The sequence below is a fragment of the Pipistrellus kuhlii genome, unplaced genomic scaffold (assembly GCF_014108245.1).
Source record: "Pipistrellus kuhlii isolate mPipKuh1 unplaced genomic scaffold, mPipKuh1.p scaffold_m20_p_1, whole genome shotgun sequence".
NCBI classification, from domain to species: domain Eukaryota; kingdom Metazoa; phylum Chordata; class Mammalia; order Chiroptera; family Vespertilionidae; genus Pipistrellus; species Pipistrellus kuhlii.
This window is the reverse complement of record NW_023425404.1, coordinates 131,983,579-131,997,221: the sequence shown is the minus strand read 5'-3', so window position 1 is coordinate 131,997,221 and position 13,643 is coordinate 131,983,579. Positions and strand designations below refer to the sequence as shown.

The 13,643-nt window shown below is 37.7% G+C and overlaps 1 protein-coding gene across 3 annotated transcripts in view; it reads right to left on the bottom strand.

Moving 5' to 3' along the window:
* The window catches only part of TBCK (TBC1 domain containing kinase), a 162,494-nt gene that overhangs the window by 68,053 nt on the left and 80,798 nt on the right, over positions 1 to 13,643 (bottom strand). For all 3 annotated transcript variants that reach the window (XM_045589220.1, XM_045589218.1, XM_045589221.1), the window contains one exon: positions 8,916 to 9,001. In XM_045589220.1, the coding sequence (XP_045445176.1) occupies positions 8,916 to 9,001 (86 nt within the window). The remainder of the gene's footprint in view (positions 1 to 8,915; positions 9,002 to 13,643) is intronic.

Sequence of the window (13,643 nt, the reverse complement as noted above, 5' to 3'; positions counted from 1 at the left end):
TTATATTAGTCAAAAGTATTAAAAAAAAAACCCTTGAAATTTTAAGTTATATACCTAAGTTTTGACAATAATTAAAAAATATATATTTTATTGATTTTTTACAGAGAGGGAGAGAGATAGAAAGCTAGAAATGTCGATGAGAGAGAAACATCGACCAGCTGCCTCTTGCACACCCCTACTGAGGATGTGCCCGCAACCCAGGTACATGCCCTTGACCGGAATCGAACCTGGGACCCTTCAGTCCACAGACCGATGCTCTACCACTGAGCCAAACCGGCTTCGGCTGACAATAATTTTAAAAAGAATCATTAAAAGTAAGAGAAATGAGGTTCTGGCAAGGTAGCTCAATTGGTTATTGGTTAGAGTGTCATCCCAGTACACCAAGGTTAAGGGTTTGATCCCAAGTCAGGGCACATACAATAATAATCAATCAATGAATGCATATAGAAGTGGAACAAATCCATGTTTTTTTCTCTCTCTCATTAATAAAAAATAAACATATAAGTAAAATTAAGCATATTTAATATTTGAAAACTAGTAATTCGTTGAATTAATTTCTTAAATATAATATATAACAACTCCTAGATGTTTAGCAACAAGTCACCTCTTACCAACTAAATTACTGTGAGATAAATACATAGCTAATATATTCTGTGAGTTTGTAATGACTGTTATTTATTCTTTCTATATTTCTTTATTTTAAATTCTTTATTGTTTAAAGTATTACATATAGCCTGAATGATCTATGTTTCCTTTTTTCCTACTGACCTCTCCCCAGCCACCCCTACCCCCTATATTTTTTTATTTTTAAGACTGAAACAATCTTAACTGATATTTTCATTTTAAATAATTTCTTAAAATCTTAGTTATATCTTCATAAAACAGTTTGATACACACAAAAACTCCAGCAAAATAAGATAATATTGAATACTAGGCTGGTTCAGGTTTTAATTTTTTAAATAACAAATAGTAAGATTTTTATTGCAAATACAAAAATATATAAAATCAGTCTTATCAAGTTAGAGATATTAGCTATTTTCTGACTTCAAGTTGGAAACTGAAACCCAGTGAAAAGATATCATACAGACACTGACTATTTTCTCTAGATTATAAAATTAGATACGCTTGCTAGTCAGCTAAAAAAGTCAGCTGAGTAAATACTGCCCCCTAGCAATATCAAGAAAGAATAATGATAGTTAGCATTTCATGATGTCTTTTCCATATGAGCTGGTAATATCAAAATCTTAAATAATACAGGGAAAAGAAAGCTGGGGGCTCATTAATTTGATTTTGAAGAGAAGAAAGTTGTGGCTCAAAAACTATAAATGTATAAGAGTGAAAGATTTAGACAATATTTCTTATAAACTCTGTATGAATCTTTAAAATTTTTTTGTTATTGTTTTGTTTTGTTTAAATTTTAGATATGTTTCCTTTTCCCACAATTGATCCACCCTCTCAGCCATTCCCCCCACCCCCCGCAAGCTCCCACTGCCCCAGTGTCTGTGTCCATTGGTTATGCTAATATGCACGCATACAAGTCCTTTAGTTGCTCTCTAACCATCCCTCTCCTACCATTTGTCTCTAGATCGATCTATTCTTATTCATCAAATTATGTTCATCATTATATCCCACATATGAGTGATATTTATCTTTTTCTGACTGGCTTATTTCACTTAGCATAATGCTCCCCAGTTCCATCCATGTTGTTGAAAATGGTAAAATTCCTTTTAAAATTTCTGAAGGGAGACGAAAAGAGAGACAGAAACATTAATGATGAGAAAGAATCATTGATGAGCCTGTAACCCGGGCATGTGCCCTTGACTGGAATCAAACCTCGGATCCTCCAGTCTGCAGGCTGACACTATCGGCTGAGCCCAACCAGCTAGGGCTGTGCTTACTTCTTAAAGAACTGACACACAGTTTTCCAACAACTTTACCTTCTGTTATAAATTATTTTGCTGATAACATTTTTTCATTTGGCCTTTACTGTGTTTGTTAACCAATACCAAAGAAACATCATCATGAAATTAGTTCTGTACATTTAATTAATGGAAAAGGTCTACCTTGCTCCTACCTTGGTTGGAGCATCATTCCGTACACCCAAAGGTTGTGTTCAATTTCTAGTCAGGACACATACCTAGGTTGCAGGTTGGATCCCTGGCTAGGAAGCATCCAAGAGGCAAACAATCAATATTTCACTATCTCGCCACACCTTCCCCCCCGCCCCTACTGGTCCAGTCAACCCTAAATGCCCTCTCTTGCCAGCCTGGTTGCCCTTAACTGTCCTCCCCTGCAGGCCTGGTTGTCTCCAACTATCCTCCCCTGCTGGTCAGATTGCCCCTAACTGCCCTCCCCTGCAGGCCTGGTCCCCAGAAACTACCCTCCCCTGCTGACCTGGTCACCGCTAACTACCCTCCCCTACTGGCCCAACTGCCCCTAACTGCCCTCCTTGGCAGGCCTGGTCCTCCTAAACTACCCTCCCCTGCCAACCTGGTTACCCCCAAACTGCCCTTCCCTGCAGGCCTGGTTCCTCCAAACTGCCCTCCCTTGCAGGCATGGTAACCCCCAACTATCCTCCCTGCAGGCCTGGTCACCCCTAATTGCCCTCTCCTCCAGGTCTGGTCCCCCCCAACTGCCCTCCTCTGCTAGCCCAGTCACCCCTAACTGCCCTCCCTTGCAGGCCTTGTCCCTCCCTACTGCCCTCCCCTGCTGGCCATCTTGTGTCCACATGGGGCAGCCATCTGGGTGTTGGAATAATGATCAGTTTGCATATTAGGCCTTTATTATATAGGATATGTTCATAATTAAAAGATTTATTGTAAGAAAGAGAGCTCAACAAGCCATACGTATTCAAGGGCCTTGAAGTATCTAAGGCACATGTGTCAAACACAAGGCCCGCGGGCCAAATCCGTCCAGCCAGGCCTTGCAATGTGGCCCGCACCGCGCTGTCATCACTGCACTCCGCTGCGTTTCCATCACAATGACAGTTTATGACTGTTCAGTAAACCATTCGGCCCGCGATTTAGGCTGGATTTTAGATTTTGGCCCCTTCTCTGATTGAGTTCGACACCCCTAATAAGGTTAGTAGAATGGGGTTAAGACTACTGTGATGGTCCCTCTAGCAGCGGCCAGACAAAAGGACACATCCTGGCACTCTTCAGATGAGGTAGGACAGATTATTAGGGACTCTTGTTTTGAAAGATTCTAAATAAGGTGCACTTTCTTAATTTATTCTGTAACCACATCTAAAATGCTCATTGTCAATAGTTTAAAATGTAAAATTTCTTTATGCAACAATAACATGAAGGTCAGGAATAAATGAACAAATGAGTAAACAAAGCAAACACTAAGTACATAAATATTTCTAAGCACTCCTTTAACATTGTCTATTAGCACAGATTCAGCTGAATATAATTTTGAAAATGACAATGGTCGGCTTTTAAGGAAGGAGAAAATCAGTAGTAGAATAGACACCCATTAAGCCCTAACTGGTTTGACTCAGTGGATAGAGTGTCGGCCTATGGACTGAAGGGTCCCAGGTTCCATTCTGGTCAAGGGCATATGCCTGGGTTGCAGGCTCAATCCCCATTATGAGGCGTGCAGGAGGCAGCCTGTCAATGATTCTCTCTCATCATTGATGTTTTTATCTCTCTCTCCCTCTTCCTTCCTCTCTGAAATCAATAAAAATATATATTAAAAAAAGATTGCAATTAAGTAAAAATGATTATGCCAGCCTATTTGTTAATTACTGAATTTATTTGCTTTATCTTTACGAATAATAATCGGTTCGAAAGTACAGAGAATACTGAGAAATAGCCCTTATCATTTCTCTTAAGGGCCACCTGACAACTTATCAAAATTTACAAGTTAAATGCTATTCATAGATTTCATGAAAACAGTATCTTTGAAAATGAAGAAGCATACTTTCCTGTTCTCATCTCAAAGGCCTGGTATATTTCCAGAGGCAGAATCATATACCAAGACAAAAATGATAAAAATCACCCTGGCCTCAACCTTGCCAAATATAGATTATTCACCCTATTTATATGTAAATCACATAACTACCATGACATATAAAATCTAAGCATCACATCAGTGCACAATATCCCTAACTATTCAGGCTTCAGCAGTGCTCAGCACTCAGAGCTCTGTGAAATGGAAAGAAGCCAGAAATTACCATCTTTCCTGCATGGGAGCCTGCATTTCAATGACGGAAGACTAATGAAGGCTTACTTTGAGAGGATTAGTTATTGAGCAGGAAACTCAGTTTGGGATCATATTACCTCTTCCCTTAATGAATCATTTGTATTGTTAGAAGTAGAGAAAAGTCCCCTAAACAATTATTTTAAATGTAAAACAATGAAGTCAATAATTCCAGGGGGGGAAAAAGGAAACATAGCACATATAAATTAATAAAATGCAACTAAAAATAAGTGATTACAAGAATAAGAACCTTGTTAGAAAAGTTCACCATTTCATCACACCCCTTACACTATTAACTGTCAACAGTTTCTTATATTTAAAATATCAAACCCCTCCAAAAATTAACATCAAGTCTGTTTTCAAAATTCAATTTAAAAATTGTTTTAATATTTTCAAATTATCTACTGATAAGAAACAGGACAATAAAACTCAATAAAACAAACAAAAATCAGGATGAAAGATTTCAAAAACAGTCTTCCTATTACAATTTAATGTTCATTTTTAACTACCATTCATTTGCCATTCTCTCTGACAAGAGAATAGTTACAGAGGAGAGAATTTTCTCCAACTTAAGATATACACTCTGTCCCTTCGTTTCTCTTTGTTTATTCTAGAATTCTCAATAGTGAGACAGAACCATTCCCTACAGGGTGTTTGGAAATACATGCAGAGTCATTTTTCAGAAATAGGTGTAAGCATTTCATTGTTACATGGTTAGGGGAGTGCTATAGACAATCAGTGGCTGGGGCCAAGGAAAGCACAGCATTTGCCACGTTCTCCTGTCCCACATGACTTAGTAATGTCTCATAAGATTAATCATACTATATATTAAAATCAATATTATTTTCATAATAATGCTGGTATTAAAGCATTTTTATAAGAAGTTATGCAAATATGTAAAGCAGAGAGGGAAGCATGAAAAGAATGATGATATTCTATCAAAATTATTAGATGATTAACTCACCCTGCATGCACATCTAACAAACTTCACTGTACTCAGCTATCCAGATTTAACAATGTTTTGCCATAACAGCTTCAAAAAAATTTTAAATCAAGTAATATATTATCAATAGAATGGAAGGCTTCTTTGTACCACTCTTCTATTGAAATTCTCTCTTTTCAAAATGTGTTGTACTTCGTACGAATTCTGCAAGAATTCCTTCCTAGATGGAAACTATAAAAATGGCATTCCACATTCATGTATTTCAGTCAATCTAGAATTTATTATATATGATGTGGGGTTGAGCTTTGATTCCCATTTCCTCTCCAAATAGCTACCTAATTTTATCAGGGCTATTTACTCAATAGTCCTTTCTTTTCTAATTGATTAATAGATCCCTTTCTGTCACATACAAAATTTTATATATTAGGGGGTCTATTTGTGTTTTCTTTTCTGTTTTACTGGTTTATATTAATATCATAGTATTTATTTTCTTTTTGGTTACCATTTGCCTGATATTTTCCTTATCTTTTTGGCCAATGTCTTTGTTTTTATCTTTTATGAATAGCACATACGAATGTATCGGTTAATAATGTGGATTTTGTAATAAAAGAAAACGCAATAATTTCAAAAGAAATATCAAAGGTGCTTTATTCAAAATAATGTCCATTGCTAGCTACACATTTCCCCCATCTTTCAAGTAATTTGTGGATACCGTCCCAATAGAACTTTTCTTATTTTGAGGCAAACTATTCACAGACCCAATTTTCCACTTCTTCAGACGTTTTGAAGTGCTGCTCAGAAAGTGTGTGTCCCATCCATCAGCGGTAATCTGAAGGAGCAACGTCTGGTGAATATAGTGGGCGGGTTAATATTATACTTCCCAGGCAAGATCTTTTAATGTGTCTTTAACTGGTTTTGAAGTGGTGATGGTGCGTCATCATGAAGAAAAATTACTTTGCCATGTCTTCTGGCACATTCTGGTCATTTAACCATCAAAGAGTGGTTCAAATTGATTATTTGTTGTCGGTAGCAATTAGTATGAATGGTTTCATTTGGTTTTAAAAGCGCATAATACATCACACCTTCCTGATCTCGCCAAATGCAGAGCACTGTATTTTTTCCAAAGCGATTTGGCCTTTCAGTTGATGTTGATGGTTGACCTGGATCAACCCATGATTTTATGAGTTTGGGATTCTCAAAATAAATCCACTTTTCTTTTCTTTTTCTTTTTTTTTTTTAATATATTTTATTGATTTTGTACAGAGAGGAAGAGAAAGAGATAGAGAGTTAGAAACATCAATGAGAGAGAGTCATCGATCAGCTGCCTCTTGCACACCCCCTACTGGGGATATGCCCGCAACCAAGGTACATGCCCTAGACCAGAATCGAACCCGGGTACCTTCAGTCCCCAAGCCGATGCTCTATCCATTGAGCCAAACCGGTCCCGGCTAAATCCACTTTTCATTGCCCGTCTCAATTTAATGCAAAAAAGACTTTCTTTCATGCCATTGAAGCAATATTTTACTGATGACTTTTCGGTTTTCCATTTGTCTTTCGTGCAGTTGATGTGGCATCCATTTTCCTTCTTTTAAAATCTTTCCCATTGCATGTAAACAACCGAAAATTGTTTGCTGAACAATGTTCAATCTTTCTGCAAGTTGTTTTTGAGTTTGACACACATCTTCATCCAAAAATGCTTGTAATTGTTGGTCTTCAAACTGTTTTTGGTTGACCTGGACATTCTTTGTCTTTCACATCAAAATCATCACTTTTAAAGCATTTAAACCAGCGTTCACAAGTATCTTAAGATGGAACATGTTCACTATAAGCTTCCTGAAATGTATAACTTTTTCTTCAAAGTAATGAAATAAAACTTCTCGCAAATGCTCTTTTTTTACACAAAATTAGACATTTTTAAGCTTAAAAATATCTATGATGTTAATACCTTTAGCAAATTTGACATATGATGTTTTGAAGCCTGCTGTCAATATAATAAAATAGCATATATATAAAATTGCATATATATCAACATATGTGTAACCTCATCTATTGAAAAAAATCCGCATTATTAACTGATACATCTAGTATATGGATTTATAAACTATCTGAAAATGTCTTTTATTAGGCAGTCTAATATTCCTTACATACTTTCTATATTTTTTCAGTTTTTTATAGGATTGGTTCACTTTTCTTTGTTTCATACCCCTTCGAGTGGTTTAAAAGTTATGTGCTTTCAGAGGGGCAAAAGGTGGGAGGAATGGAAAAGATTAGCCACAGAACATATATACATAGGCCATGGACACAGACAACAGGCTGCCAGTAGGTGGGGGAGGGGGGGAGGAAGGAGGAGGGGTCACTCCATGAAGGAAGCCAAGGCAGGGGAAATGGGGGACATCTGTAATAGCATCAACAATAAAAAATGTTATACCTTCTCTTTCTATTCTTCTAGTGAATACAATTAACATTTTAATATGCATTCTTGTACTTCTGCATTCCTTGTGAACAGAGACCCTGACTGTCCTTTATTCTTGATTATCTTTTTAAATATGAGTACACAAGAACAGCCTGGGAAAACTGAAACAGAATCTCCCTTTGCGGCAAAAGACAAGTTTGCTTATACCCTTGGAAGAAAAAGAAAGTGTTTTTCTCTCTCCAGAGGAAAGAAAAGGCATTTTAAGATTTCAAATTCCCTAAACTCAGAGTTTCTCTCCTATAATGTAATTCACTGCATATGCAAGTATCACCTAGACCCGTGGTCGGCAAACTGCAGCTCACAAGCTACATGTGGCTCTTTGGCCCTTCAGTGTGGCTCTTCCACAAAATACCACGGCAAGTCTATTTTGAAGAAGTAGCGTTAGAAGAAGTTTAAGTTTAAAAAATTTGGCTCTCAAAAGAAATTTCAATCATTGTACTGTTGATATTTGGCTCTGTTGATTAATGAGTTTGCTGACCACTGACCTAGACCCTTTACTTTGTCTCAATGGGATTTGTGGGCTAGGGCAATGGTCGGCAAACTTATTAGTCAACAGAGTCACAGTTTGCCGACTGCTGGTCGAGGAACCAACAGAAATATGTGAATGTTCAGGCCACTTGCTCTGCTGTCAGTGCAAATCCTTTGTCTCTGACACAGAAGTCTTGTGTTTGTCACCAACCTCCATTAAACAGTAACAGGCTCATTTATTAGCTTTTAAATAGGATAAAATCAAATAGTTTGAAAAACGTATTAGTGTTATGTTAAACTGTGCTTTGAAGGGTTTTCTCTTGGATTTTATGAGACTTGGGCCCAGTTTTGTAGAAGTAGGAAATCTGAACTTAGTGGATTCTTAAGTAGCTTCTGTGTTTTGCTTGATATGTTACCTTGGGAGCTTTGCCAGATTTTGGCTTAGTTCATTAACTTCTCTATAGTTCATATTAAGCTGAAAGTCAGAGTTGACTTGCAAAGGGTAGCAATGGTATGGCTTAGCCATTACTCACATGTAGTATGTGACAGGGAGTCAAGCCTCTTTTAAGTGGAAGTTAGACTACAGTATCATAGGTTTTTGAAAACCTCAAAAATTCCTTTTGAGATAGAGATCTCAAGTTCCTGGAAGGTAACCACACAGACTTTATAACAAAAGACTGTAATTAGTAGCAGGAACTTGTTCAGATTGGACTTCTAATGACAACAAAAACTTTAAAAACAGCACTCTTTCATGCTGCCAATTACTCTTTCATGCTTCCGATTTCTGCTTTATCTTGACTTGATGTTAATAATGCACCAGGTACTTACATCTGGAATAAATCCAATCTCATTGAGATGATTACTCAGCTCTGGATCATGGAATGCAATCATCTGAGAGAACACCGTCAAATACTCTGAAATGACAATCATATTTAAGGCAATCGTCATTTTCACCCAGTACCTCAAATAAAGCATCAAATTTATATACATTACAGTTTATTTATATTTTGAACGAACATAAATTTCTCCATGAATAAAACATACTTTAATAGATAATTTTGTTTTGTTACCACTTTAATCAGTTACTGCTAATCACCAAACAAATGTATCAACAAACTATGATATAGCTCACCTGCAGAGATCACAAATTATTCACTTGATGAATGATGTCTTCCTATTAATATCTACAAATACATTTAACTTAGTAATGTTAAATTGAATTTCTTTTATGTTTGGAAAGTGTAACAGAAAAATAAGCAGTCCCAAATAGAATAATTATGCCTCAAAATTGCTTATATATTCAGATATAGGCATTTGTTCCAGTTCTAATTTATGTCCACCTGAGATTCTACATTTGGCATATTTAGAAATAAGAATTAACATCATGTTAATAAGAAAATAGGAATACAGTAGACAAGTGTTAATTCTAATCCTATACTAAGTCATAGGGTTCAGTTACACTGTAAGCAATATTTTCTTACTTTTTTACATTTTTTCAACAATTTACTATCATTCCAATTTACTCACTATGTACTAATCTAAACAATATACTTGTAACAATCTACTCAAGGGGAAGTAAGAATCATTTTGTACATATTAAAAACAAAACAGAAGTAAAATGTATTTCAAAAATGACAGTAATCCAATGAAAGATTCTTCTTAATTAATAACCTCAACTCCTTCTTTCAATAAAGTTATAAATCTGTTTTCAAACCAATTATTTGGTGAAAATAACCTCTTAATATAATATCTACTATTCTCTTTTAGTTTTTAAAGTTCTTTACTTTTAAGTTTCAAGAACTAGTGTAAATTGTTGACAATCTGTTAGTACAAGTAGCCTTCCTCTATTTCCACAATTAAAATTTTGCTTCTAATTATTTTTATAACTAGAGGCTTGGTGTATGAAATTCGTGCATGGGAAGGGGAGTCACTCAGCCAGGTCTGCACCCTCTCCAATCTGGGACCCCTCTGGGGATATCTGACTGCCTCTCGCAATTTAGGACCACTGGCTCCTAACTGCTCACCTGCCTACCTGCCTGATGGTCCCTAACTACCTCTTCCTACATGATCACCCCTAACTACTCCACTGATGGCCTGATCACCCCTAACTGCCTCTGTCTTGCCCCACACCTGGGACTCAGAATTCCCGCCTTCAACCATTGCAGGCACCTGGGACCCGGGCTTCCTTCCCTCTGGCCAGCTGCAGGAACCCAGGACCCAGGTCGGCTTCACCTGGGCCAGCTGCAAACACAGGGGACTGTAGGCGGGCAGCTTCTCCAGGCCACAGTCGCAGGCGCTGGTGCCCAGGACCTGGGCAGCTTGTCCCTCTTCTGGGCCACAGTTGCAGGTGCAGCTGTTGTCGCCCGGGACTACAGGGACCACGAAGTGTGTGGCTTGTCTCTCTCCCGGGCCGCAGCCCCAGCCGCTGGTGCCCAGGACTGTGGGGTGGGCAGCTTGTCTCTCTCCAGAGCCACAGCCTAGCTGGTCTCCACTCCTCTCTTGCGAGCTCATTTGTATCTAGCTGGTCCCTATTCCTCTTTACCCAGTATTGAATGTCTAAGATGCTAAGGTGTGATGGAGTGATAACCATTTGCATATTAGCTCTTTATTATGTAGGATTATTTTCTTACTAGAGGCCTGGGGCACAAAATTCATGCACTGGGGGGAGGGGGGCGGGGTTCCTCAGCCCAACCTGCTGGGGGAGGGGGTCCCCTTAGCCCAGCCTGCCCTCTCTCACAGTCCGGGAGTCCTGAGGGGGATGTCCTACTGATGGCCTAAGCTGCAGTCTGGCCTCCCTCTGCGGGAAGCGACCAGCTGATCAGGAGAAGATGCCACCCCCATCACCCTTCTGCTGCTGCCACTGCCAGCCACTGCAGCTGCCAAGGTGTTTTCATCAACACAGATTCCAGTCCCTTCACCACGAAAAAAATGACAACTTTCTTTAGGCATTTTCAAGATGTCTCTTTCATAGGATATGACATTTCTTTCTTTTTTTTTATCCTCACCTGAGGCTATTTTTACATTGATTTTTAGAGAGCGTGGAAGAGAGAGGGGAAGACAGAGAGAAACATCAATGTGAGAGGGATACTTTGATTGGTTGCCTCCTGCATGATCCCTGACCTGAGCCCCGGCCAGGGAGGAGCCTGCAACCCAGGCACATGCCCTTGATCAGAACTGAACCCGAACCCTGTGGTCCGCAGGCCTAGGTTCTATCCACTGAGCCAAACCAACTAGGGCAGGAAATGGCATTTCTTAGCCTCTCCAGCAGTGGACCTTTGTTTTTTCCTCCAGAAGTGATGTAGAAAAATGCTAGATTACCTTCTTGGATTCTTATTACCCAAGTTTCTAAGAACACTGCCAATGGCATATAAGGAGCTTAGCCAATGAGCAGTAAAAAAAGGTGTTTCCTTTGCAACTCAAGTGCAGAGGCAGGACTGCTGGTGTGCTGTCTCCCAGCGGGGGTGGGCTCCCCCTGTGTTGTGTCTCTGCTCTGTGAGGGCTGCATGCAGTCCCCTCCCACCCATCTGCATGAGAGGCCTCCTCCTGAGCCAGTCGCGACTATTACAGCATCCTGGATAATTTGCATATTATCTCTTTTTATATATCCATATATAGATATAGATATATAGATATAGATATATGTAGACAGATAGACAAGCACTGTCACATGTTTTACAAAGAGAAGCTCCAAAACCAAAGAGAAAAGATGAGTAAGTACTGTATTCAACACCACAATAAAGCTAAATTCTATATCTAATGTGAAGTTTTACCCATGGGTACTAAATAAAAAATGAGTTAATACTTTGGATTAATACTTTTTCATGATTGAATGTTTATTTTACTGCAACAAAATTCTTTTCTCTATCCATTGTCTCATCTTTTCCTTTAGGAGAAAAAAATAGTACAATTGAATCAGGCTCAAGAGTTCCAGACTAAAGACCCAGGACAGCTACCAAGGTCCCAGGAAACTTTGGGATTTAAATGTTCTTTAACTACTTTTTTTCTCCTTCAAATTAGTGATGGTATATTTTTAGTCTTAATTTATACAAAACCCAGAGATATGCAACATCAACAATCATAAGAACTCAACTGCATGTTGATGAAACCATATAATTAGTAATCTTTTAAAAAGCACAGATGAGGCAATTTTCCATAACTAATCTAATTTACTAAATACCATTCTTTTTTGAGCTTGATAAAGGTAAGTACTATGTGGCATTACATGGCTAATTGAAGATTTAATGAAGAAACCTAATTTACCATGAAAACATTGTACTTATGTTCTGCCAAACGTTGATGGTTGCATTTATATATGTGTCTATAATATACTTGTGATATAAATAATATATACAAACAAGTACATGTATATATTTATTTTATATTATTATATGTAATATATTATTTAATATATAAAAATAAGTTGCATGTAAACGTCAGTTATAAATTTTGGTTGCTTGGGGCAGGCTTTAGATCATTTATAGCATGGCTTGTTATATTCAGAAAAATGTCTTGCTTCAAAGAGGTGATAAGACACATGATGCAAGACATTCTTGAAAATGTCAAGGCTGAACACTCAATGTATTCACTACTATTTCCTAATATCCCCAATATCAGATCATTAAGTCATTCATGACAAAGATGTGCATTAAACATTAAAAATATATACTTCACTGCTTTTCCAAATACATAACCTTTATAATAAAGTTGCATATTTCCCCTCTTTGTTATTGTTTGATGAGAAAGAAGTTTTAATTTCACATTTGACCACTAGACTTTGGACTTTGACATCTGTCCTCTTTCCTCCTTTTCCTCATAGACTTGCTGAATGTAGTGTGACCGTACATCCTCGTTTACCTGGGAAAGTCTCAATTGCCACGCATAGACTAGCATACTCAGTGCCCCTTTTAACTCTAAAAAATGTAACAGTTTAGGTTTATAGTCATCCCAGCTTTGGGTGGGACTAATGGAATATCACAAAGAAAAAGATACTGCCCTTGCCTTCAAAGGATTTAAAAAGACATGCAGGGAAACAAAAGATTAGAGAAATATTCACCCAATTTTCTTTCCCAGGTTTATATGGTATCCCCCTCCATCTTTTCTGTCCTGACTTTATATAGTATCTCCCTCCATCTTTTCTTTTCTGACTTATAGCCACCACATCTTACCATGCTCCAAATGTGAGTATGCCTTGGTTTTATAAACAGTACAAGAACATGTTTAATGTTGTGCCAAAATCCCTATTATTGTTTTTGGGAACAAAACCTAGTATAATGACTTCAAAGAACAGCGTAAAAGTTTTATAGAATAGTTTTCTAGGTTGCTCCTTTCTTAAGTGCAAAATGACATTAAAGTATAGTTGGGTTTTCCACAAAGGATTTATTCCCAATAATACTAATAGCTAAATGTCTGCCTCTTTATTCACTTGCCTAAAGCTGATATTTCTTTCTTCAATGGCAGAAAGTACGTGTGTCCTGCAAGTTATAAGCCTATTTTTCAATATCTCTAAAACTACATTCAATATATCTCTTTCAAGTACCATCTTTTACATCCACTCTA